The sequence below is a fragment of the Fukomys damarensis genome, unplaced genomic scaffold (genome assembly GCF_012274545.1).
Source record: "Fukomys damarensis isolate Sample0158 unplaced genomic scaffold, DMR_v1.0_HiC HiC_scaffold_17, whole genome shotgun sequence".
NCBI classification, from domain to species: Eukaryota; Metazoa; Chordata; class Mammalia; order Rodentia; family Bathyergidae; genus Fukomys; species Fukomys damarensis.
Genome location: NW_022900929.1, coordinates 33,310,423 through 33,334,351, shown reverse-complemented (window position 1 = coordinate 33,334,351; position 23,929 = coordinate 33,310,423). Strand labels below are relative to the sequence as shown.

The following is a 23,929-nucleotide window of genomic DNA, read 5'->3' as shown; positions in this document are numbered from 1 at the left end:
TAAGTAGGTTTAGCAGCCAATACATATAAACTGATTTCAAGAACACTGCCATTCTGCTCTCAGCATCAATCAAACAAGGTTGGTCACTAGATCAAGCAAGGCTTTGTATAAACAGACATTTGAGAAACAGTCACTGGCAATTTGGGCCTAAATGTTAGGTCTGATCACCTGAAATCAACCTACCAGCCACATATCATTAGTGGGTTCAAGTGAACAAAGGTGAGGGAAAATGGGCTGCAGATACAGCTATCTACTATCAACCTAACACTGGCAACTGGTTGCAGTTAACATTCTTCTAACGGTCACTGCTCACTTGAAATGAATTGGCTCTTTGGTTATGTAAAAACTGTAGGGCATTTATGTTAACTTTTGTATTGTATACACTAAAGTTTGTAGTCTAATTACTAAAATTTATTTAAAATTTATAAAAGGCATCCAGGTGTGGGGGTGTGCACCTGTAATTCCAGCACTCAGGAGGATAAGGCAGGAAGATCACTGCTAGTTTGAGGTCAGCCTGGGCTATATAGTGATTTCAGCCTGAAGTACATAGTGAGACCCCTAACGTATTGGTTGTCACAAATTGAATGTGGGTGAGGGGCTGACTACAAAGTGGCAATAATGAGATTTTTGAGCGCAATAGAACTGCTCTCTCTGTTGTAAGACCTGACTAAACTAAAGTGGCTCCATGCTGGCCTGGAAATAGGCCAGAGACTGTGCTTCCCCCCTCCTTATCAAACATCAAGAAAGAGCTGCTCAAACTACAAACAAACCTTCACATGCTAATTGCTAACTTGGTTAACAGCCCACCCAGGGACAAATGGTATGACAAAAGGTGACCATAAAACATTTCCTGCGTAAGATAAACAGCATGTTCGGAATCTTATCCCCTGGTAGTTCTGTGAATGCCCTGACCTGTTTGAACTTCTTTGTTTAGAAAAACCCTATAAAAGAACCTCAGCCCCTGAGCAGTTGTCTCTCTGAGCTCCTTGGAGTGGCAGTAAGGCCCTTGGTCTTACATTTTGAAAGCCCTCAGTGGCTGCTGAGCTCCTAGTGTAAGACTTGAATAGGCTAAAGTGACTCCATGCTAATAGGCCAGACTGTGCTTCTTCATATGCTAGTTGCTACCTTGGTTAACAGCCCGCCCAGGGGCAAATGGTTTGACAAAAGGTGACCCTAGATCATTTCCTGCATAAGATAAGCAATGTGTTTGCAGTCTTGTTCTGTGAATTCCCTGACTCTTTGTTTAGAAAAACCTTATAAAAAGTACTTCAGCCCCTGAGCAGTTGCCTCTCTGAGCCACCTGGCTCTGGGAGTGCCGTCTGGCCAGACTAATAAAGGTCTTTTACCATCTAGGCTGGTGTGTTCCTTCCTGGGTTTCTCGGTTCTCTGTCGTGTTCGCGGAGCCTCGCTGGGTGTTAGGGCCCAGCATCGTGGAGGCCTTTCGGCTGTTCACGCTCCGTGGAGTGGAAGTGAGACTTTAGGTCTTACACTAGGAGTGGTTTGTAAAGCCTTAGGTCTTACACTGTATTGTGGTGGCAGCCTCAAAATTATTGACATGTCAAAGCCCATAAAACCGTAAAACAACATGGCTGGGTGTGGTGGCGCACAACTGTAATCCCAGCACTGGGGAGGCTGAGGCAGGAGAATCGCTGTGAGTTCGAGACCACCCTGGGCTACATAGTGAGTTCCAGATCAGTCTCAACTACATAGTGAGACCCTGTCTCAAAAAACCAAAAACAAACAAAAAAAACAACAACCTGTAAAACAACAAAGCATGATGTGCAGTGCTTGCCTAGCATGCCTGAGTCCCTGGATTCAACCTTCATCACAGCAAAAAACAAAAAACAAACAAAAGTGATATAGTTCATGTGAATTTAAAAATGAATAAAAAGAACATAGTTTAAAAATATGAAAAAGAGCCAAGTGTGGTAGTGCAGGCCTGTAATCCCGGCAACTCTAGAGTCTGAGGCCGGAGGATCGAGTTTGTAGCCAGCCTAAACTACATAGTGGGACCCTTTCTCAAACAAATATATATAATAAAAATAAAAATATGAAAAGGAGAGCCACAGATGTTGAGAAAATATTTGCAATATGTTGAATGCTTTCCTTCAAAGATTAGGAACAAAACAAGGATATCTGTTTTCTCCTCATTTACTCAAATTATAATGGATGTCCTGGTGAAGCTAATAAGACAATCAATCAACCAATGAATGGCGAGTATAAACAGTGGAAGGGAGTAAAAGTAAAACTGTCTGTACTCAAGGATGACACGATTATCTTAATAGGAAATTTCCTCTTAAGAAATCAAACACACATAAAAGTTATAAATGACCTTAGCAAGCTCATTAAATATAAGATTAATATATAAATACCAACTATATGTCTACATATATAACAAAAACAATTGAAAGGCCAGACAGGATGGCATAGGCCTGTAATCCCAACATTTGGGAGACTAAGGCAGGGGGATCACTGAGAATCAGGCTGTATATACAGTGAGTTCAAGGCCAGCTGAAGTATATAGTGAGACCCTTTCTCAAAAACCAAACCAAAACAAAAATTGAAAAGGAATTTTAAAAAGTATTTAGTTAGTATCAAATGTACAATTCATTTTAATAAAAATGCATAAGATGTCATTCTAGAAAACTCTAAAACACTGAAATTCCTAACACATCTAAATAAATGAAGAGATACACCATGTTCATTAGTTACAAGACTGAATATTGTTAAAATGTCCATTCTTCCAAAATTGATCTATTCATTCACACAATAGGAAAGCAAGCTTATTTTGGAAACTGGAAAACTGATATTAAAATAAATATGGAAATTCAGAGGACCCAGAAGAGACTTATACTACCTCATTTCAGGACCTACCATAAAGCTATACCATGTGGCATTAGCAGACACAGTATCAATGACATAGAAAAGGGACCAAAAATCAATCTACATATATAGAGACAATTTTTGAGAAGGCATCTACACATTTCCAAGGAGAAAAGACAGTATTTCAAAAAATGGTGCAGAAACAATTAGATATCTTTACCAAAAAAAAAACTTCATACTTTATATCACACACAAACATTAATTCTAAATTGACTACACACTTACTATAAAAAGCAAAACTATTGCTCGCTTCAGCAGCATATATACTAAAAGGCAAAACTACAAAACTTTTGGTTTTTCATTTTTATTTTTTTTAGATAGGGTTGATCAGAACTTCATAAATTCAAGGCTGGCCCTCCAACTCAAGATCCTGCTGCTTCAGCCTCCCCAAATCTGGGATTACAGGTGTACCACTGCTACTGGTCTATAAAACGAGTCCTTGGGGCAGGCTCTGGACCAGACTGGACTGGACTAGACCAGACCAGACCAGACCAGACCAATGAGATAATATGCCCATTTAAAATGATGTCAAAGAGTCTCAAATTATCTTCCTTAAGGTACTTATTAATTTCAAAAAGAAAGTAATTTTAAAATGAGAAATCTACTTTAAATTTAATTTTAATTAAACGATTAAGAAAAATATCACAAGAAAAAAACTGCCATCAAGAATTACTTGATAAACTGCACTGAGGACCTTGCACTTTTGAGGCAGGCGGTGGCACTACTGAGCTAAATCCCTGGCCCTATTTTATATGCAAGGCCAGATTGGCCTCAAACTCAAGGCAATCCTCCTAACTCAGCCTCCTGAGTGCTGGGATTATAGGTATGTGCCACCTTGCACAGCTCAATTTTATAATTTTGTTTGTTTGTTTATTTATTTTTTGAGATGGGGTCTCACTATGTAGTTGAGACTGACCTGGAACTCACTATGTAGCCCAGGCTGGTCTTGAACTCACAGCGATCCTCCTGCCTCAGCCTGCCAAGTGCTGGGATTACAGACATACACCACCACGTCTAGCTTCAATTTTATAATTTTAAAATTGAAAATATATTTACTGGCCCAGTATTGTGGCAAACATCTACAATCCTAGATACTTGGAAGGCTGAGGGCAGGAATTACAAGTTCAAGACCAGCCTGGGCAACTTAGTGAGACCCTGTCTTAAAAAAAAAAAAATTTTTTTTAAGGGGATGGGGACGCAGCTCAGTATGAAGGCCCTGGGTTCAATCCCCAGTACCTCCCCTCCACATACACAATTTATACAAAAGTAGTTTTTAAGAGCTATGCTTCCCAATATTCTAACCCTAACTTTTCTAGGGTACTTATAGACCAACAATTTTTTTCCTCCACATACTTGCCATCAGTTACAACTAACAAGTAATATTTAGTGTTCTATACTATACCCAAGGTTCTTTTCCTCACACAGTTCTCAATGAAACACACACACACACATTTTGTCCTTTTGTCCTATTTGATTATAGACAAGGCACATTACTAGTTCTTTTCAAGTTCTTTTTTTTTTCCTATGTCACAATATTTATTATTCTTTTTGTTATTTATTTTCACTTTTAGTTTCTCACACCAGAGAGACAATGAGATATTTACATACGTGTTCAATTTATTTCACTTAAGAGTAGGTTCTCAAGGTGAATCCATTTACCTAGAAGTGTCCTACATTTATCCTTCTTTATGGCTGAATACTCCATTATTTTTTTAAAAAGCCATTGTTTTATCCATTCATCAGGTGATGGGCATTTGGGCTGTTTCCAAGATTTAGCTATTAGAAGAGTAAGAGAAACTTGAGAGCAAAGATTTAAGGGATCTTCCATACAAGCCTCTTATTTTTTAGATTTCCCAAGTCATAAGGAAATAGAATGATTTTTATCAAAGACTGCTGAATAATTAACAAGTTAATATTTGTTCATAAACAGAACTAAAGGATTTGGGGATGCATGTCAGTAGCAGAGGCCTTGCTTAGGGTGCATGGGGCCCTGGGTTTGACTGCCAGTTCCTGGAGAGAAAAACAAAAGAACTCCCCCCCCCAAAAAAAACTAGATATCCTAACTTCTAAAGTTCAGTGCATACTCTACTAAATCAAATATATACAAGTATTTCAAATTTAACCTTACTGAATCGTTCGATTTCACATTGGCAATAAAAGAAAACAAAGCTTAGCCTTCTTAAACTTTTCCTCCAAATGAAGCCTCATAGCGAAAAACTGCCCATCATCCCTGAATACTGATAAATATTCTTATTTATATGTCTATCATTATATGACTTCACACAAAGAAATAATATTTTAAAATATTTCTCTATATTGCTGGTTGTTTGGGGCAGAATGTCTGGGTACCAACACCTTTTTTGTTTGTTTTTTGAGATAGGGTCTCACTATGCAATTCAGGCTGGCACTGAACTCCCTATGTAGCCCAGACTGGCTTTGAACTCATGGTGATCCCCCTGCCTCAGTTTCCTAAATGCTGGGATTATAGGCCTGTGCTAATCCCTTAAGTGGCTTCTCTTACCTCCACCTTGTCTCCTCCTCAAGGCCCAGTTTAAAGCCAGCTGTAGTCAAATACTTCACTGCTAAGCCCAAGAAATTTCCCTCCCTTGTTAACTCTAATACAGCACTTACTAAAATAACCATTAATTTTATACTCTTACCACTGCCTGCTATACCTGGTTGCCTTTAAATGTCTACATATAGTCTCCAACACACTAGAAGCTCCAAAAGGAAGAGAACTTTGCCTTTCCAATTCCTGTGTTCCCATTGCCCAACACAAGTACACAACAACAATACTCAGTAATCACTAAATGGTACAAGTTTCTTGCCAGAGAGGATAAAGCAATTTTGGACATAAAAACCTTCTATAACTTTGTTTACAGAGTTCTTATAGGAGACACAGTGGAATTTTACTCTCATAAAATATTTTTCCATTAGTGTAACAACTATGGGAAAAACATTTTCAACTAAAATTTATCTCCTTTTCAGATAAGAAAAACTATACAATACAGAGCTGGAGATGCAGCTCAGTAGCGTGCTTGCACACTACTCAAGAGGCCTTGGTTCAATCCCCAATACCACAAAGAAGAAGAAGAAAGAAAACTACACAATATTTCACTGGGTAAACAAATACAGTATTCAGGAATTATTATTGGTGACTGGCATAGGTTTGATTTTTTTTCCCTCTTTGATTGTACTAGTATTTTCCTCTAGTTGCAACAGGGATAAAATTAAGGATTTTAAACTTCAATGTCCAGAACAAAACATTTTTCTTTCTGTGAAAAACAGTTCTTAGAATACTTAAATTCCCCAACATTCCAAACATTTTCCTCATCCCCATGGAGACTAACAAATATGTTCACAATTCTGACCTACTCAGATATGGATGCCTATTTGAGAACATTCTGCAAAAGGAAATTATGTAGGTTCCTTTGGTTCAAACCAATTATCTGTCCATATGACCGCTAGATATCTACAGAGCCTTCAGAGGCCCTATGACTCTTTAAAATTCTTTTTCAAAATGGTAACAAAATCTGTAGTCTCTGGATTTATTTTTTCCCCCAGTACTGGGCATTAAACTCATGATCCTGCACTGAGCTGTATCCTCAGCCCTTTTGTTTCTTTCTTTCTTTTTTTTTTTTTTTTTTTTTAATTTTAAGACAGGCTCTTGCTAAGTTGCCCAGCTGGTCTTATGGTCATGATCCTCCTGCCTCAGCCTCCCAAGCAGCTAGAATTACAGACATACACCACTCTGCCTGGCTGGAATTACTCATAGCCAGTATTTTATTAGTAATTACAACTCTCTTGGCATCATGAAATCTTTCGTTATACAAAATTTTCTTGTACTACTATTTGACAAATTATAACATGACTAAAAAAAATTCTAGTATCATTTAGGGCCCAGGATTTAACTCAGTGGCACTGATGCTGCCTTGCAAGCACAAGGTCATGAATTTGATCCCAGGTACAAAAAAAAAAACAAAGATTTTTTTCAACTCTAGTATCATTTATAACACATCTAACAGTTATCTAAGACTATCTGAAACTTGTTCTATGGCAACTTTGACATTTACAGAGTATGACCAAGCCAAAAATCTACCTCTTGTCATTTTTATCCTAGGCTAGAAGGTGGCCATGGTAACACATTCATGTAATCCCAACTACTCAAGAGGCTGAGGTGGTAGGATGAGTTCCAGGCCAGCCTGGATAACACAGTGAGATGCTGCCTCAAAATAAAAAAACAAATTAATTAACTGAAAAATTCTAAGCTTCCTGGAATAACTGAATACAGTTTACTCTATTTTTCACTTACTAGCCTTCTAAATAAATAAAGATAATTACTGTGTCTCTCATTCACCTCTTTACTCCAGGGCTAAATTTGAATGAAGAAATTTTAAAAATTTGGCCATTGCTAGCAAAATGGTATCCAGACCACTTGCCATATTGATTCACTCTTTTTTTTTTTTTTTGGTTTCTTGAGACAGGCTCTCACTATGTAGTTGAGACTGACCTGAAACACACTATGTAACCCAGGCTGGTCTCAAACTCACAGCAATCCTCCTGCCTCAGCCTCCCAAGTGCTGGGATTATAGGTGTGAGCCCCCCCCCCTGGCTCCATGTTGATTCACTTTTTTTTTTTTTTTTCAGCTTTAATTGAGTTTACTGGTACATTTTAGGGATACAGTACAGTTACATTCATTGTTGGGATCTTGTACCTCTACATGACAAGTCTTGATTCTATGTTGATTCACTTTTATGGAATATGCACAGTATGCCTCTATACAGAGGAGTGGGATTATTTATTACCTTCCTTGTCCTGAGCATTAACCTGATTTACAAGATCTAAATCCCTTAGATCAACCACATAAAAGAGACCGTGGTCCTCTGCACAAATTAATCTAATTGTAAGGCTTTGCTTTCACTCTAATCAAGTACACCTTTTTAGTTTTAATGCAGTACTCAGCCAAAGGAGATTTTTTTTCATCCTATGTTTTGCTATCCCTGCAACCCTTGGGCTCTGTAAATAGTAAATTAAGTATTCTGTGTCTTAATGGTATTGCTATTAACCAGGGTCAAATACAGAGGCACATGACAAACAACACCTTTCTCTTTTCTTTCCTGTGAAATAATATATAAGCATGCTTTCAGAATTTTGTACTTCAGCCTGGCCTTGAACTGACTGTGTAGCCCCTACTGGCCTTGAACTTGCAGCAATCCTCCTGTCACAGCTTCTCAAATGCTGGGATTACAGGCATGTACTACTGTGCCTAGCTCAGAATTTAGTTTAACAGTATTCTACCCCTCTTAAACTATTCTCTTCCTTTTTCATCTCTGAGCATATCATGGCTCAATTCTGGATCTGTCCAGAGACGTCATCTCTGGACAAATGAAATCTGCTTTCCCAAATGCTGGAGTACATATCTCATATTCTCTTCCTGCTGTACAGGCTTGCATACTTGAGAAGCAACTAAAAGTCCTTTCTTGGAATAGAAGGCAGACTACGTGTGCACTGAAAAAAATAATGGATAAATTACTAGGCTTTTCTTCATGTGGCTAAAGTCATTTCTAATTGACCCATAAATTCCAAAAGTTGAAAAGCATTTTAAAAGTTAGCCCATTAAAAAAAAGATAAAGCCCATAAAGATACATTAAGTGGTTAGTATCATTCCTTTAAACAAGTCAAACAGACTTTGTTCTGAAGAGCACCATTAAGTAAACTACTAGAAGAATTGTATTCAAGAGATTAACTGTAAAGTCCATTCTGGTCAGGCCATGCCACTCCTGGGTAGCAAGTGGGTACTCAACGAAGTTCAATGACACTTCTGGAGTCTTTCAGTAATCTTTATTCAGAATAACATATTATATTATATGGTTTATTATAGGGGCATCACATTTTTAAAAATACTTTAAAAACCAATTTTCTGGGTATGGCACACACCTGCAATTCCAGCTATTTGAGAGGTTGAGGCATGAGGCAGCCTAGTTAATTCAGTGAGACCCTGTCTAAAAATAAAAAATGAAAAAAGGGCTGGGAGATAATGCAATGGTGGAACACTTGCCTAGTATGCATGAGGCCTAGATTCAATCTCCAGTACTGGGAGAAATAAAAAAACCCAAACTCATCAAATAATTATTGTTTCTTCAATAGGAGACATGTTGCCAGGCGTGGTGGCACACGCCTGTAATCCCAGCACTCGGGAGGCTGAGGCAGGAGGATCACTGTAAGTTCAAGACCAGTGAGTTCCAGGTCAGTCTCAACTACATAGTAAAGCTGTACAAAAAAAAAAAAAAAAAAAAAAAAAAAAAAAAAAGGAGACATGTTAACTCAAAATATGAAAGAACACACAGGAGTTAACAGTAAGTCTCTTTGGACGGAAGAAGTTTAATACTTTATCTTAAACCAACCTAAGCAATAAATTTAAAGCTTAAAGAAGGGCCAGGAATTTAGCTCAGTGGTTCTGCTGCCTGTCTTGCAAGCACAAAGTCCCAAGTTCAATCCCCTATACCAAAAAAAAAAAAAGCTTAAAGAAAATAATTTCATAGAGCACAGCAAAGGATTAACACCTTTAGGGAAGTAGATAAAGTGATGATAATGGTAACTTGAGGCAATCTCCAAAAGCCAGCACATAAAGAAACCCTGCATCACTATTTAAATTCGTATCTGTCTAGATTCTCTATGTAGTACCGAGGATAACAACTATTTTGTTTTGTTTTGTTTTGTTTATTCTCCAGGTTCCCCTATGTGGTTCAGGCTGGCCTTGAACTCACTCTGTAGCCCAGGTTGGCCTTGAACTCAGCAATCCTGCTGCCTCAGCCTTCCCAGTGCTGTGATTACAGGAGTGTGCCACCACACCCAGCTTGCAACTTTTTTATTTACAGGATAACGTACATTATTCAACATAAGAAGTCAGGGTCCAGCACCAGTTCATCTATACTAGTGGTGGCTAACCTACGGCACATGTGCCACACAGTAGGCTGTTTGTTATAACTGCAAGCTCTAAAAGATTCACCATACACTGAGACACTGTTCTTTTTCTAGCCTCTTATAGGTAGTAGTATAGAATCTGTCATTTTGACCTGGGTTTAGAACTTAACTTTATATGTAACTCCAAAGAATTTGGTACTGAAAATCAGAATTTCCCTATCTGCCCAATAGAAATTATGAAACAATTTAAAAATAGTAGGTATGGGGTCCTGCTAAGACCTGGTGACAAAACACTTCAGTTAGAACTCAAGATACCTAAGTTTTCACCATAGTTTCCCATTTAGTATGTGTTCTTTCTAAAGAAAGTTGGTATAGCAAGGCATGGTAGCTGTCATCTCAGCACCCAGCAGGATGGGGCAGGATTACAAGTTCCAGGCCAACCCAGGTAGGCTACGTAATAAGACCCTGTCTTCCAAGAAGATGGCAGAGCAGTAAGAGTATCAAATCAACTTCTCTAAGAGTTGGGATCCAGACACTGGAAAATAACAACTTGGGAAAGAAAAGAGGAGGGAGGTGGATCCTCGGGACCCAGGAAGGTTCTAAAGGAAAAATTAGCCCACAGAGAAAGTAAAATGACAGATCTCAAAGCACAAAAAGAAAGGGGCAATCTGCACTTTCTCCTGGCACCTGGCTCAAGGCATAACAAAGGAAAACCGAATCTACAGAAACACAGTGAGTGCAGGGGACTCCAGAGACCTCCAGGTAAAAACGCACCAGTGGAATGGAGCAGTGGACGCTGTGTGCTACAACAGCTGGTGAGTGAGTCCAGTGCAAGTGACTGCAGTGTCCCCTGGAGACTGAGCTTAGTCAGATGCCATTTTAAGGAGGGACCCACTGAACCCAGGACTCAGAGCAGCTGTGGGTTGTCTTCATCTCAGGGTTCCCAGTGTTAAAAACCCAGTGACTGAATGAGGGACAACCACAGGAGACATCCAGGCTCAGGGAGACATGGTCAAGCCAGGAAGACACCCAGAATGCTACAAGCTAAACAACTCTAGCTCCAAACCCACCACCAGAGGACAGGATCAGCCTGAACTTCTGTGGATTCAAAAGTACCAGAAGCAGCACCCAGCCCTAATCTTACTGCAGGCTTGGTAGGATTATCAAGCACTGATCTGAGTTCTGACTGCCTCCTACATCTACCACTGAGAGCAGAGTCACACCCTGAACTGGACACCATCACAAAACTGTAGACCCCAGAATATAACCATAAGCTTGAAATCACAGAGAAACTTCATGTTTTTCTTTTCCCCTTCATTTTGGGGGGTGTTTTGTTCATTTGGTTTTTCTTTTCTTTTTCTTTTTTTTTTTTTTCCTGATTGGTTGTTTTTGTTTTTTCATGAGTGAACATTCTTTTCAGTTTTATTTTGAATTTATTTTTGTTTTTCCTTTTTTCTCTCTCCTGTATTCTTCACCAATTTCTTGAGGCTTGGGTAATCTTCCTTTTTCTTTCAGCTTTGCTTCTAATCTCTTTCTCTTCTTTTATTTCTCTATTTTTTTCCCCTCTTACCTCTTTTAAATTGTCTCCCACTAGGGTAAAATCACTCTATTGAGTGGATATTTACTGTATATAATTTTCTGATTTGTTTTAGATTTTTATATAGAATTATAAATCTTTTACCTACAGTTAAAGGTGGCAAATTACTAGTCATCACACTGTGTCATTTTCCAGACTGTGCTTGATGCTACTGCTACAACAGATTGTACTACTTTAGCCAAGTTGACACAGTTGTTGTGATAAACTGACCTTCCTTGTATGCCAAGATCTAGCTTGTCTGGGGCCAGAAACAATACTACTGTATAGTCCAGTACCAAAGAACTGGGTGCTAGGCCAAACAGGTAGCAATCTTTCATCCCTAATAAATTGAAGAGGCAGGATCCTGGGACAGACTCAAAAGCAAAAAGCCAGCTATGTCTAGAAGCTGAAAAGTAGTCATTTCCTAAAGATGTCTCAATACTAGTAATAGCTATCTATAGTAAGCAATTTACAAGCCTCAATGCAGAAAACAAATAAACAAGAATAGAAAACAAGAAAACACAAAAACAAGAACCAACCCACACTCCCCAAATCATCCAAGGCAAATCAAGGGAGCACTGAGGTGGAAGGAATCAAAAGCCATCCAGCTGAATTTTATGAAATGTTAGCAGCAGAATTAAGAAAACAGATAAGACTCTCAACAAAATCAAAACAGAGAAAATGAAAGAGATGACAACCATAATGAAGGAAATTGTTAGTGAATCTAGAGTAGATGCAGATAAAAAAATAAATAAAAGAGCTTAGGAAAGAGACATGGAAACCATGAATGCCCAACATAGAAAAGAACTGTATGCCATAAAACAAACTCAAATAGAAATCCAGGAAATTAAAAATTCTACTGAAAGTAAATGTAGCAAAGTCAATCAATGTGAGGACAGAGTATCAGATCTAGAAAACAGGGTTGTGGTTGGTGATAATTAAATGAAAGACTCCTTTAAATGGCAAAGAAGCTAGGCATGATGGCACATGCCTATAATCCCAGCACATGTGAAAGAGAGAGAGAGAGGGAAGTGGGGCTGTGGCAGTAGGATTGCTATGAGGCCAGTCTGGACTACACAGTTGAGTTCAAGGCCAGCCTGAACTACATAGCAAGACCCTGTCTTAAAAAAAAAAATAAATAAATAAAGCAAGGGACCACAAAAAAAATCAATCCAATGGCTACTAAATGATACAAATATAGGATTATACTAATATAGGATTAGTTTGAATCATTGAAGAATTAGAAGATAGAACAAAGGATATAAAAGCCTTGTTCACATAAGTAATAGCAGAAAACTTTCCGAGCACAGAGAAAGAATTTAAAATACAGACAACTGAGGCATATAGAATTCCATAATCATGATCAGAAAAAAACTACACTGAAGCAGATTAACAATCGAGATTACAGAAATGTAATACAAGAACAGGATACTAAAAGTTAGAGAAGCAATTCAGCTATATATAAAAACTCATCAGAATCACAGCAGACCTCTCAACACAAATCCTATTTCAATCTCTAAGAGAAAACAACTTCCAACCCAGATTGATATAACTTGCAAAATTCTCTTTCAAAATTGATGGAGAAACAAGATACTGCCATGTCAAAGAACACTTGAAGAAATTTATGAGCACTAAAGCAGCATTCCAAAAACTTCTGAAGGATACTCTAGAAAAAGACAATGAAAACTACAATTCCAAGAGTACCAATAGAGTGAATCCGCCACACAAGACAAGCAACTAAACAGAAGAGAAAGAAAGGGAACCAAAAACAGGAAAATTATATGATAAAGAAAAGTCAAAACATATCAGTTATAACCATCAATGTGAATGATTTCAATTCAATAATCAAAAGAAAGACTGGGAGAAAGGATCGAGAAACAAGATCCAAAAATGTACTGCATATGAGAAACAATTTAATTTGTTCACCACATACTTGTTAAGGGAACAATCAAAGAGGAACAGATAACAATCATAAATATACATATACACCAAATATTGGCAAACCCAGCTATATAAAACAAACACTAATGGATATGAAAAATGAGATAAGCACTAACACAACTGTAATGGGAGACCTCAGTATCCACTGAAACAAACAGATCAACTAGACAAAAAACTCAACAAAGAAATATCAGAACTCAACCAAACCTTTGAAAAAATTGACTCAACAGATACTGATGTTTCACCAAACAATAAAAGAATATAGTTTTCTCAGCAGTACATGGGACTTATTACAAAATAGACCACGTACTAGTGCACAGAACGTGCTTAAGTAAATGAAAACAAACTGAAATTACCCCATGTTTATTATCAGATCACACTACAGTTAAACTGGAAATCAATGACTAAAGAAATCACAAAGCTGGGTGTGGTGGCGCACACCTGTAATCCCAGAATTTGGGAGGCTGAGGCAGGAGGATTGCTGTGAGTTCAAGACCAGCCTGGGCTACAGAGTGTGTTCCAGGTCAGTCAGTCTCAACTACATAGTGAGACCCTGTCTCAAAAAACAAAACAAAACAAAAAAATATATAGTTCTGGAACCATTAGCCAGAGCAATTAGACAAGAGAAAAAAAGAAAAGGAATAAGGATAGGAAAGGAAGAAGTTAAATTAGCATTATTTGTAGATAACATGATACTCTATATAAAAGATCCCAAAACTTCACCAAGACTCCTAGAATTGCCAAATATGGTGGCACATGCCTGTAACCTTGATACTCAGGAGGCTGAGGTAGGGATCTGTTATACAGATTTAATGCAACTCCAATAAAATACCAATAGTATATGTCACAGAACTAGAGAAAACAATCCTAAAATTCATTTTGAACCAAAAGAGACTGAGAATAGCAAAGGCAATTCTGAGCAACAAGGGCAAGGCAGGGGGCATCACAATCTCGGATTTGAAATTACACACAAAGTACTGTGATAAAAAGAGCATGGTACTGGCAAAAAAAACAGACTCAAAGATCAATGGAACAGAATAGAAGACGCAGAAACAATTCCAAGCACACTCAGCTACTGTATCTTTGACAAATTGGCCAAACAACTTCACTGGAAGAAAGATAGCCTCTTTAATAAATGGTGCTGGGGGCTGGGCGTGGTGGCGCACGCCTGTAATCCCAGCACTCAGGAGTCTGAGGCAGGAGGATCGCTGTGAGTTCAAGACCAGCCTGGGCTACATAGTGAGTTCCAGGTCAGTCTCAATTACATAGTGAGACCCTGTCTCAAAAAACAAAACAAAATAAATGGTGCTGCGAAAACTGGCTTTCCACATGCCAAAAATTGACCCTAGACCTATGCTTCCCATGGTGCACTACACTAAAATCAAAAGGGATCAAAGGTCTAAGTATTAAGGTCTGGGGATTTAGCTCAGTGGTACCATCCCTGCCTTGCAAGGTCCTGAGTTCGATCCCCAGTAGCACACAGACACAAAAAGATCTAAGTATTAAAACAGAAACACTAAATCTGCTGGTAGATAGAAAAGATAAAATTCTAGAAGGTATAGTTGTAGGTAAAACACTTTATAAATAAATCCTGGATAGCACAGGAAATGTTATGAAGAATCATCAATTGTGTGCACGTGTGCACACACACAGTGAAGAAAAGAAAATTTAAAAAACAAACAAAAAAAAACCCACTCTACCAGCAAGAAAAGCACAGGCTTGAAGCAAGATAGAGCCTGGACTTGTTTTCGAATAAAACAAAGTAGCTAAAAGTGAGCGAGAAGAAAGTAAAGAAAATAAAGTAGAGATGCAGAAGGCTGGGCCAAGCAAAGTATTAAAAGGCCTGAAATGAGGTTAGACTTTGTTGCAAATACAATGAGAAGCTATTGAAGGGTTTAAGCAGGAGACTGAAGTGATGCAATCTGATTTAGTCTGAAAAAGATTACACTGCTTGCTCTGTAAAGAATGGACTGGAAGATGGCAAAAGTAGCAGAGAAACCAGTTAAGAAGTGACTGAAATTGTTCAGACAACAGATGGAGGTTTACGTTAGAGATGGACAGACAAGGTGATGCTGGTGTTCAAGAACTATTGTAGAGGCGCCATCTACTGAGGCAGGGATAACAAATGTCCTGACCTGCCTTATTCCTTTCTCCTCCTAAAACCTGGTCCTTCCTCTCAGTACATGATGACACGACCACTGCCACTAACGCTTAAGCCAAAACTTGGGGACCTAGATATCATTTCTTTCTTCTTATGGCCCTCACACCTAATCCATCAGCAAGTCTTTTTGCTTCTACCATATTTCTAAACTTTCTCAAATTCATCTCCAGTGACAATCTCTCCAGTGCAAGGTACTGTCAACTATGGCTTGGGTTACTGAAGTAACTTCCTAATTGGTTTCCCTGTTGGAAATACCTATCAGATATCCAAATAGAGATGTCACACAGGCAGTTGAATTTATGATTCTGGAGCTCAGAAGTTAGATGATCCAGAGAAATAAAGTCCAGAAATGGACACATAAAGATGGTATTCAAAGCCATAGAACTGGATGAAATCACTTAGGTCAGTCATGAAGAGCATTTTAGGGCTATCAAGACAAACAGCCTTCTGTGGTGCATGTGTAGTAAATTCACCATTGCTGACCTATGCAAAGTGTATAAAAAGGTAAAAGAAAAATGCTTAAGGAAGAAAATCCAGTCAAATACGGCAGATATTCTGGGAGGCTCTTTAAATATCCTTTGGATTCCCAATTTTTCTCTGTCTTCCTCTCTGCAAAACTACTCTCTATGGCACCGCACTATTCTTACATTCTAGGCTGGTCCATCTCCAAACACGATCCTCTCCCTCCCACCCCCACAAGATCTCACCCATCTCTACAGCCTCAGTTGTCAATTCTATATCAATAATTTCCAAATGTCTAGCTAAGTGATACTCAAAATGTGGTCCATAGAGCAGGATTTCAGACTCATCAAGGTATGTTTTTGAAAATGTATATTCTTCAGTCTTATCACAGAGGTGATTCTCAAGCAATGGCCTTTACAAATGCCCAATAACTTATAATTATTATTTCATTCTAATTGCATGTTAAGTGATATTAGGAATATTGCTAATAGTATTCTGACAAAACTGAACTGGGGTCTAAGTAGGATAAACCCAGAAACTATAAGGGATATGATTATAGTGGATGTGGTGAGAGTTGTTAAACCTTTGTAACTGTCTCATATTTATTATTTTGTTTTTCCCTGCCTCCAATGATGATTTAAAATACTAATCATTCAAATTTTTTAAAAAACCAACTAAAATTTAAGCTTGTGTTTTGTTTTGTTTTTTGTCTCATTGAGTTTATTGGTACTTTTTAAATAGCTTGCTTTAACACCAAAGAAGCAGTAAACTGGGAAGCCAATATCTTACCCCACTGGCAGAATAAAACTGAAAATAGTAGCTTTAAAATGAAAAGGAAGGAAGATGATCTCTGGGGTCAAGTAGAAATATTTAAGACAATCTGGTTACAATGACATGTGCCTGTAATCCCAACTACTTAGGCTGAGGCAGGAGGACAGTCAAGTTTGAGGGTAACCTGGACAACATAGTGAGACCCTGTCTCAAAAAAATAAAGGCTGGTAGCCGGGCATGGTGGTACACCTCTGTAATCCCAGCACTAAAGAGGCTGAGTCAGGAGGATTGCCATAAATTCAAAGCTAGCCTGGACTACCTAATGAGCTCAAAGTCAGCCTGAACTACATAGTGAGACCCTGTCTCAAAACACACACACACACACACACACACACACACACAAAGGACTGGAGATGTAGCTCAATGATGGAGTGCTTGCTTAGTATGAGGCCCTGGACTCAATTACCTGTACTGAAAGAAAAAGATGGGGGGAGTTCAAGGCCAAAAAAACAAAAGTGGTTTTGAGGCTTAACAGTCACAGGTCTTTATCCACTTATATCAACCTATCTTGAATTTAAATTCTTGAAGCACTTATATTATCTCTGTTACCAGACTGTGAATTACCCTGAGGTTTTGTAACATTATCTACCCACTACTTTGCAAAGCCCAAAGCCTTGCCCAAAGAAATCTATTATATTTCAAAGAGTAAAGAGTTGCCACATAAATTCTAGCAATTCCTGTACCATTATCTTCAATTCCAAACTAGACTGATGAGGTTTTACTATAACATCTGGGAGAAATTAATATATGAAAGTTTAAATAAATATTAATCATCACTGGTAATATGAAACAGCGACTCTTCTGACTTCAGCACATTTCTCTACTCCTAACAGATAAAAATCACAAGCTATCATTTATTTGTTTTTGAAATAGGGTTTTGCTATGCTCACAAGGCTAGCCTGGAACTCTTAGGCTTAGGTGATACTCTTACTTCAGCCTTCCAAGTGAGCAGCTGGGCTTACATTAGGAGATGTTTGGCCCACGGTGTGAGGACACTGAAAAGGCAGCCCCTATTACATATTTGTGATTACAGTGCATGTGGGCTTAAGTGTAACTTGCTCATAGTCAAGGACTGGAAGGGAAAATGTAGAAATGAAATCATAGCCATGTCTTGAGAAACCTTCCAAACTGACCAAGGCGGTGCTCTGGGAGGCTGAGGCAGGAGGATCTCAAGTTCAATCCCAGCCTGGGCAATTTAACAATCCAGTAAGACCCTGTCTCAAAATAAAAAATAAAAAAGGGCTGGGGACATGGCTGTGTAAAGGCCCTGGGTTCAATTCCCAGTACCACCACTGCCATCACCACCACTACCACCACCAATAAACCAAAAACTCTCCAGTCCTGAAAAAAAAAAGATGTTTGAGTGTTGTAGCTCAAGAGTTTGCCTAAATGCCCAATGCCTTGAGTTCATAAAACGTGTCAACTGCTTCTAAACTTTTCCTTTCTTCTCAGTCCTTAACCTTTCAGTGAAGGATTTTCCATCCTTTGCTACCTGTACTGAAGTAAGTCTGACCTTCTTTAGGATGATGAACGATTCCAAGAGCTCACCTAGAGCAAATTCTTATTCCAACTCTGTCCCTATCACTTTCTATCTCCCAGGCTGTCTCTCTAATCCTTGTTGTTGCCTCATTTCCGTTGAAACAATTCTGCTGTAAAACAATGCTGAAGTGTCTGCAAGGTTAAAAATACTTCAAGAATGTTTTAAACTAGGAATCAACTAAACTTTATTAAGATATGTATACCCCAAACTCGTTCTGTGTACAGCTACAAAGGCAAACTGATACCTCATGCGGGAAACTATATTTGAGTCTTTCCCATACATCTCCCCAGTAGATGCGGCGCAGGGCTGGGGGGAGTCAGGAGCATTCCCTGACATCGCCTCCACCACTCTTCCTCCTCAGTCAGTCTCTTACCTGTAGCTAGACTACTGCCTCAGATTTACTCACTGATCGCCTCCTTCCCATTCTTTCAAAAAACAAGAGCAAAGTATAGATCTCCATACTAAGTAATGGTGTAGCTCCGGTTCGAAACCTCTAGCAGTTCATCCTGCCCCTTTCAGAAAGCCAGCGACAGCTGACGAGTTTTTCCATTGAGGGTAAGGCCTAAGGTTCTCAAGATGTTACTCCCAAAGGCTACGGTTTCGGCGCCCCACATCTGGACAGGACGTGACAGCGGCGATCTTCCGCGCCACAATCAGGTCCCACCTAAGCAGCCCTGCTCCACGGCCCCTCGCGCTGCGTCCCGGATCCCCGTCATCCGGGGGAGCTGGCTAGCGCTGCGTCCCCTACAGGAAAATGGCTCTCCACGCCCGCCTCTAATCGCACCGCCAGCCACCACACAGACACAGACACAGACGTGCTCGGGCTCGTCCATACTAATAACGATAGCCATTAAATCCCGTGGATTCGGCCAGCAGGAAAGTGGGTGACGGCTAACTTCCTATCGGCGGCTTCCTTCCAGATCAGTCTATGACTCCCCTCCCCAGAGCCGCCACGAGTGGGGAAGCCCCGTCTTCCGGAGCCGGGAAGGGAGGCACTGAGCGACCACAGGGACCTGCCTGCCAGACTTACTGATGCCTGTCGCTGCGGGGCTTGGGGCAACTCGGTGCTGACTTCCATCCTCTCCGCACCTTCGGCCTCCTCGTCCGCCATCTTAAGGGAATTTAGTGCCAGCGGCTCCCGACCCCAGCCAGAGGGAAGAAGAAACCTGTGGCCCGTCGGAGAGTCGCGGGCGACACTTTTACGACGGCCCCTGAGGTCGGGTCTGACGTAGAAGCGCGGAGCAGCTTCCGGTCCGCTTCCCGGAAGCGCGCGTCACGACCGTAGCGGCCGGCCGGGTTTTCCTTTCCTGGGAGTCTCCGTGCCTTGGTGGCTGAGTGGCTGTCTGGTATCGGTTGGGGTTCTGTTGCATCTACTAGGTAGCAAAACAAATACAGTATCCAAGCCGGGCGTGGTGGCGCATGCCTGTAATCCCAGCACTCAGGAGGCTGAGACAGGAGGATCGCGGTGAGTTCGAGACCAGCCTGGGCTACATAGTAAGTTCCAGGTCAGTCTCAACTACATAGTGAGACCCTGTCTCAAAAAACAAAACAAAATATTGCCAACCTATTTATCAGTAGAAAGAGGAACAGTACAGTACATCTGCAATATGGAATACCATGCAGTTCTCAAAAAGAACAAGGTAGGTTTACGTAAAATACAAAAATGAAGGAAAAAAACAAGTTGCCACAAACTACGTTTATGTATGCATTTCAGTACAAAGGGATACATCTGAAAGGGGAGAGAACAAACTAATAGTTGTGAAGGTCAGAAGCACATTAGAGGGAAAAAAGGATCAAAAATTACTTGAGCTTCATCTGTGTTGTTTTAAATGGTTTACAAATTGAGTAATTCAAAAGTATTTCTTCTAAACCAAGGAGCCTATGTGAGACTAGATGTTCATATATCTCAACCAAAACAGCACATTACTGTAGGTAACGTGAAGAAGCAGATGCATAACCCAGCTCTCTTCTGTTAAACCAGACCTTAATGAGGTTTGCAAAAGTGTGGAAACATTGTCACAGTTTTTGAGACTTTTTTTTTGCGGGGGGAGTTAATTTTCACTTAAAAATATTACCTGCCAGGGATTTAGCTCACTGGTGCTGCTGCCTGCCTCACAAGTGTAAGGTCCTGAGTTCCATCTCTGGTACAAAAACAAAAAAAACCCACAATTATCTATGCTAACATATATATTGGATTTATTATGAAGAATTGATAAATACTTCTCAATTTTCTATTTTAATTTCTAATGTAGTAAACATTGATAGATATAATCTATAGATATTTGAGATCCCTAATAATTTTTAAGAGTGTAGAATGAGCCTCAGGTAAGATTTGAGAACCACTGTTGTAGAATCATTCTTTGTTGACTGGAGAATATATGGGTGAATATAGAGAATATGTCAGTGGGTAGAAAAATCAACTTACTAAAACAGTATGATTTTTTTGTAATGCATCATTTTTATATTAAATGTGTTTAACGAATACTAATAAACATTCATTTTGATTATCCCTGTGTTGCACAGTTGTTAAACTTTTTGTTTTCCATCTTCTACTTTAACTATACTTTCTAATTTTTTTGTACAATAAGTATGTACTATATTACTTTTTACAGTTTTCAAGGGATTATCACCCCTCTTGGAGGAATTAGTAGCTATGTACTAACCTCTGGAGTTAAACTTTCTGAATTTGAATGTCTTTTGTTAACCATTGGCTGGTTGTATGAATTTAGGAAAATTAACCTCTCTGAGACTTAGTTTCCTCACCTATAAAATGAATGTAATGAGATTATTTTCCTCCTATTACAGTTGTGAAGATTAATGAGATGATCTACCTAAAGCCATTAGTGCTTGGCTTCATGTGACAGAAGGCCCCCTTACTAGTGTTTAGTACCAGCTAGGTGGACTTTGACCCCCGCTTCAGGCTGGTCTTTCCAAAGGCACTTTCACTTGATGGATGGGAGTAGGGCCTTACCCTTGTGGGAGTCTTGTTGGAAGACACTATCTCCAACCACGTGGCTGGAATTCATTCCTGCTTGATATCTGCATGTAGCAATGTACTGTACTTTCAGAGTATTGCTAAAATAGTTATGTCTTCTTCTGCCCCAATCTCCCCCCCACCTCCCCCCTTTCCTCCTTCTCTTCCTCTTCGTTTTCTGCAGCTCCTTATATTTCTGCTTGGTATCCATCTTCCTGAAGTTTCTATGATTCTCTAATGTCCCTTCAGTACTGTTTTGCTTAAAACACCTAGAATTGTTTTCTATTGCAGGTTGTTATCTCTCATCCAACATCTGTAGGACCAGAAGTATTTTGGATTTTTGATGTTTCAGATCTTAGAATGTTTGTGTACTATATATATGCTGAGATGACTTGAGGACAGGAGTTAAATCTAAACACAAAATTAGTTCATATACATAAGCTAAATCATTTTGTGCACAAAATAAAATTCAAAGGTGAGAAAAATTTGAGTGGAAAATTTCCACTCAAAATGTCATGTTGATATTCAAAAAGTTTCAGATTTTGTTTGTTTTGTTTTTTGAGACAGGATCTCACTATGTAGTTGAGACTGACCTGGAACTCACAATGTAGCCCAGGCTGGTTTTGAACTCACAGCAATCCTCCTGCCTCAGCAATCCTCCTGCCTCAGCCTCCCGGGTGCTGAGATTATAGGAATGTGCCACTACACCCAGCTCAGATTTTTGTAGTATTTCCAATTTTGGGTTTTCCTGTAAGGTATGCTCAACATGTATCAGAAACTGAAAGTTTTCTAATGAATGCACTGTTATTATTTGTAACACTCTTTAGGTGGTAAGATAGATTTTTAAACATTTTTTTAGTAGAATGGAGGAGAGTGAAATAGTTAAATGCACAGATTTTGAAGGCAGGCAGACCTGGGTCTTGGCACTTAGTATTAAACAAGCAATTGCATCTCTTTAGACACAATGGTGATAAAAGGATTTATATCACAGTATTGTTTTGAACTATACTCTAAAATATATAAAAAATACTTACCATGAAAACAATAGATAAAGAGTGTTACAAATGACAGAATCTTTATGGTGAGGTGGGCCTTAAGAAGACCATTAGCCCATTCTACCTTCCCAGAGGACTGAGGCTAGTAAGGGGTGTAAAGATTCCATTGTATAGCGAGTGGCTTAGACACTTCCTGAATAATCTGACTAACGAAGGCAAGGTGACTGTATGGAAGTGGGAAGGCTGAACAGGAAAATGATGTCTGTTAAAAAGAAGTAACTACTGCAGAAGATTTTTCTGAGCTGATGGGGAAAGCTGTCTACCTCCTGAAGGTGTCAACCTGAACTAAAAGATATTTTAGTTTTTGTACCCATGGTATATGAATAAAATCAATTTGCCAATCCTAGGCAGGAGAAAAACTGCTTGCTTGATGGGTAGGAAAAGGAGGGGGGTTTCAGGGAGCCCTGAGGTATAGGTACATGACTACACATTGAGCAGAGCATTGAGCAGTGATGTTTTTGTGGAAAGTTTTCCAGGATGGAAAAACAGATGAGAGGTGCCAGTAGGTGGAGCTGGGTTTATACGCAGCATGAAAATTATTGTGAAGAGTGGACAGAATAGTGTCAGCCTGTGAGATGGGAAGAAGGAATTTACCCTGGATCGGGAACCCATTATCCTGAATGGGAAAATCCCAATATTGTTGATATTCTGTGGGTAAATTGCAGGAAAGCGAGAAAGAGCAAAATGTTGACCTTTGAGAGGAGATTGGCTTTCTCTCTAGGTATCTTATCTACAAAGGCATTTCCTTTTGCAGTTAGGGGGTCTGAGGCTTTCTGATGTCCCTTGAAATGGAGTACTGCTGCTTTTGCTGGGAGGATTATGGTTTGAAAGAGATATTTAATAAATGGAGCGTTAATGATGGATGACACCTAAGAAGTAAGGAATCCTCTTTCTGCCCAGATGCCAGCATGGTGATGTAATATATGGAATGAATACTTAGAAGCAGCATATAGGTTAACATGCTGGATTAACATGAAGGGTTACATTAGCTCTTTGTATTATCCTCTTCTTCCTCTTTGGACCTTGTCTCTTTAGGATCCTGTCCCAATTCCTACAAAATTGCATATGGGTGATTATTGTTTGGCAGATATTATACTTTGTCCCTCTTTTTTTTTTTTTTTTCTTGAGACAGGGCCTCACTATGTAGTTGAGACTGACCTGGAACTCACTATGTAGCCCAGGCTGGTCTCAAACTCACAGTGATCTTCCTGCCTCAGACTCCCAAGTGCTGGGATTACAGGCATGAGCCACCATGCCCGACTTGTCCCTCCTTGTTATAATGTGATTCCTTAAATGTTTTCTCTCCAGGGCTGGGGATTTAGCTCAGTGGTTCTGGCAACTGCCTCGCAAGCACAAGGACCTGAGTTCAATTCCTGGTACCAAAAAAAATTTTTTTCTCCCCAATAGGTTTTTCACACAGACCTCATAGCACATGTGAAGTTAACATGAGGGCTTGGGTTAATGCAGTTAGTTTGGCCTTCTGGGATATAGTGAGTGGAGGGAGAGCTGTTGCCTCTCTGATGGCATCATGGGAGACAATTTCATATCCCATCTATAGGGTGAGGCATGGGAGGCCTTATA

At 39.5% G+C, this 23,929-nt stretch overlaps 1 protein-coding gene across 2 annotated transcripts in view; it reads right to left on the bottom strand.

Moving 5' to 3' along the window:
• Ubr1 (ubiquitin protein ligase E3 component n-recognin 1) overlaps positions 1–19,567 on the bottom strand; it is a 186,562-nt gene extending 166,995 nt beyond the window's left edge. For both annotated transcript variants that reach the window (XM_010624811.3, XM_010624806.3), the window contains exon 1: positions 19,350–19,567. In XM_010624811.3, coding sequence (XP_010623113.1) covers positions 19,350–19,430 — 81 coding nt within the window. In that variant the 5' untranslated portion in view covers positions 19,431–19,567. The remainder of the gene's footprint in view (positions 1–19,349) is intronic.
• Between the last annotated feature and the right edge of the window lie 4,362 nt (positions 19,568–23,929).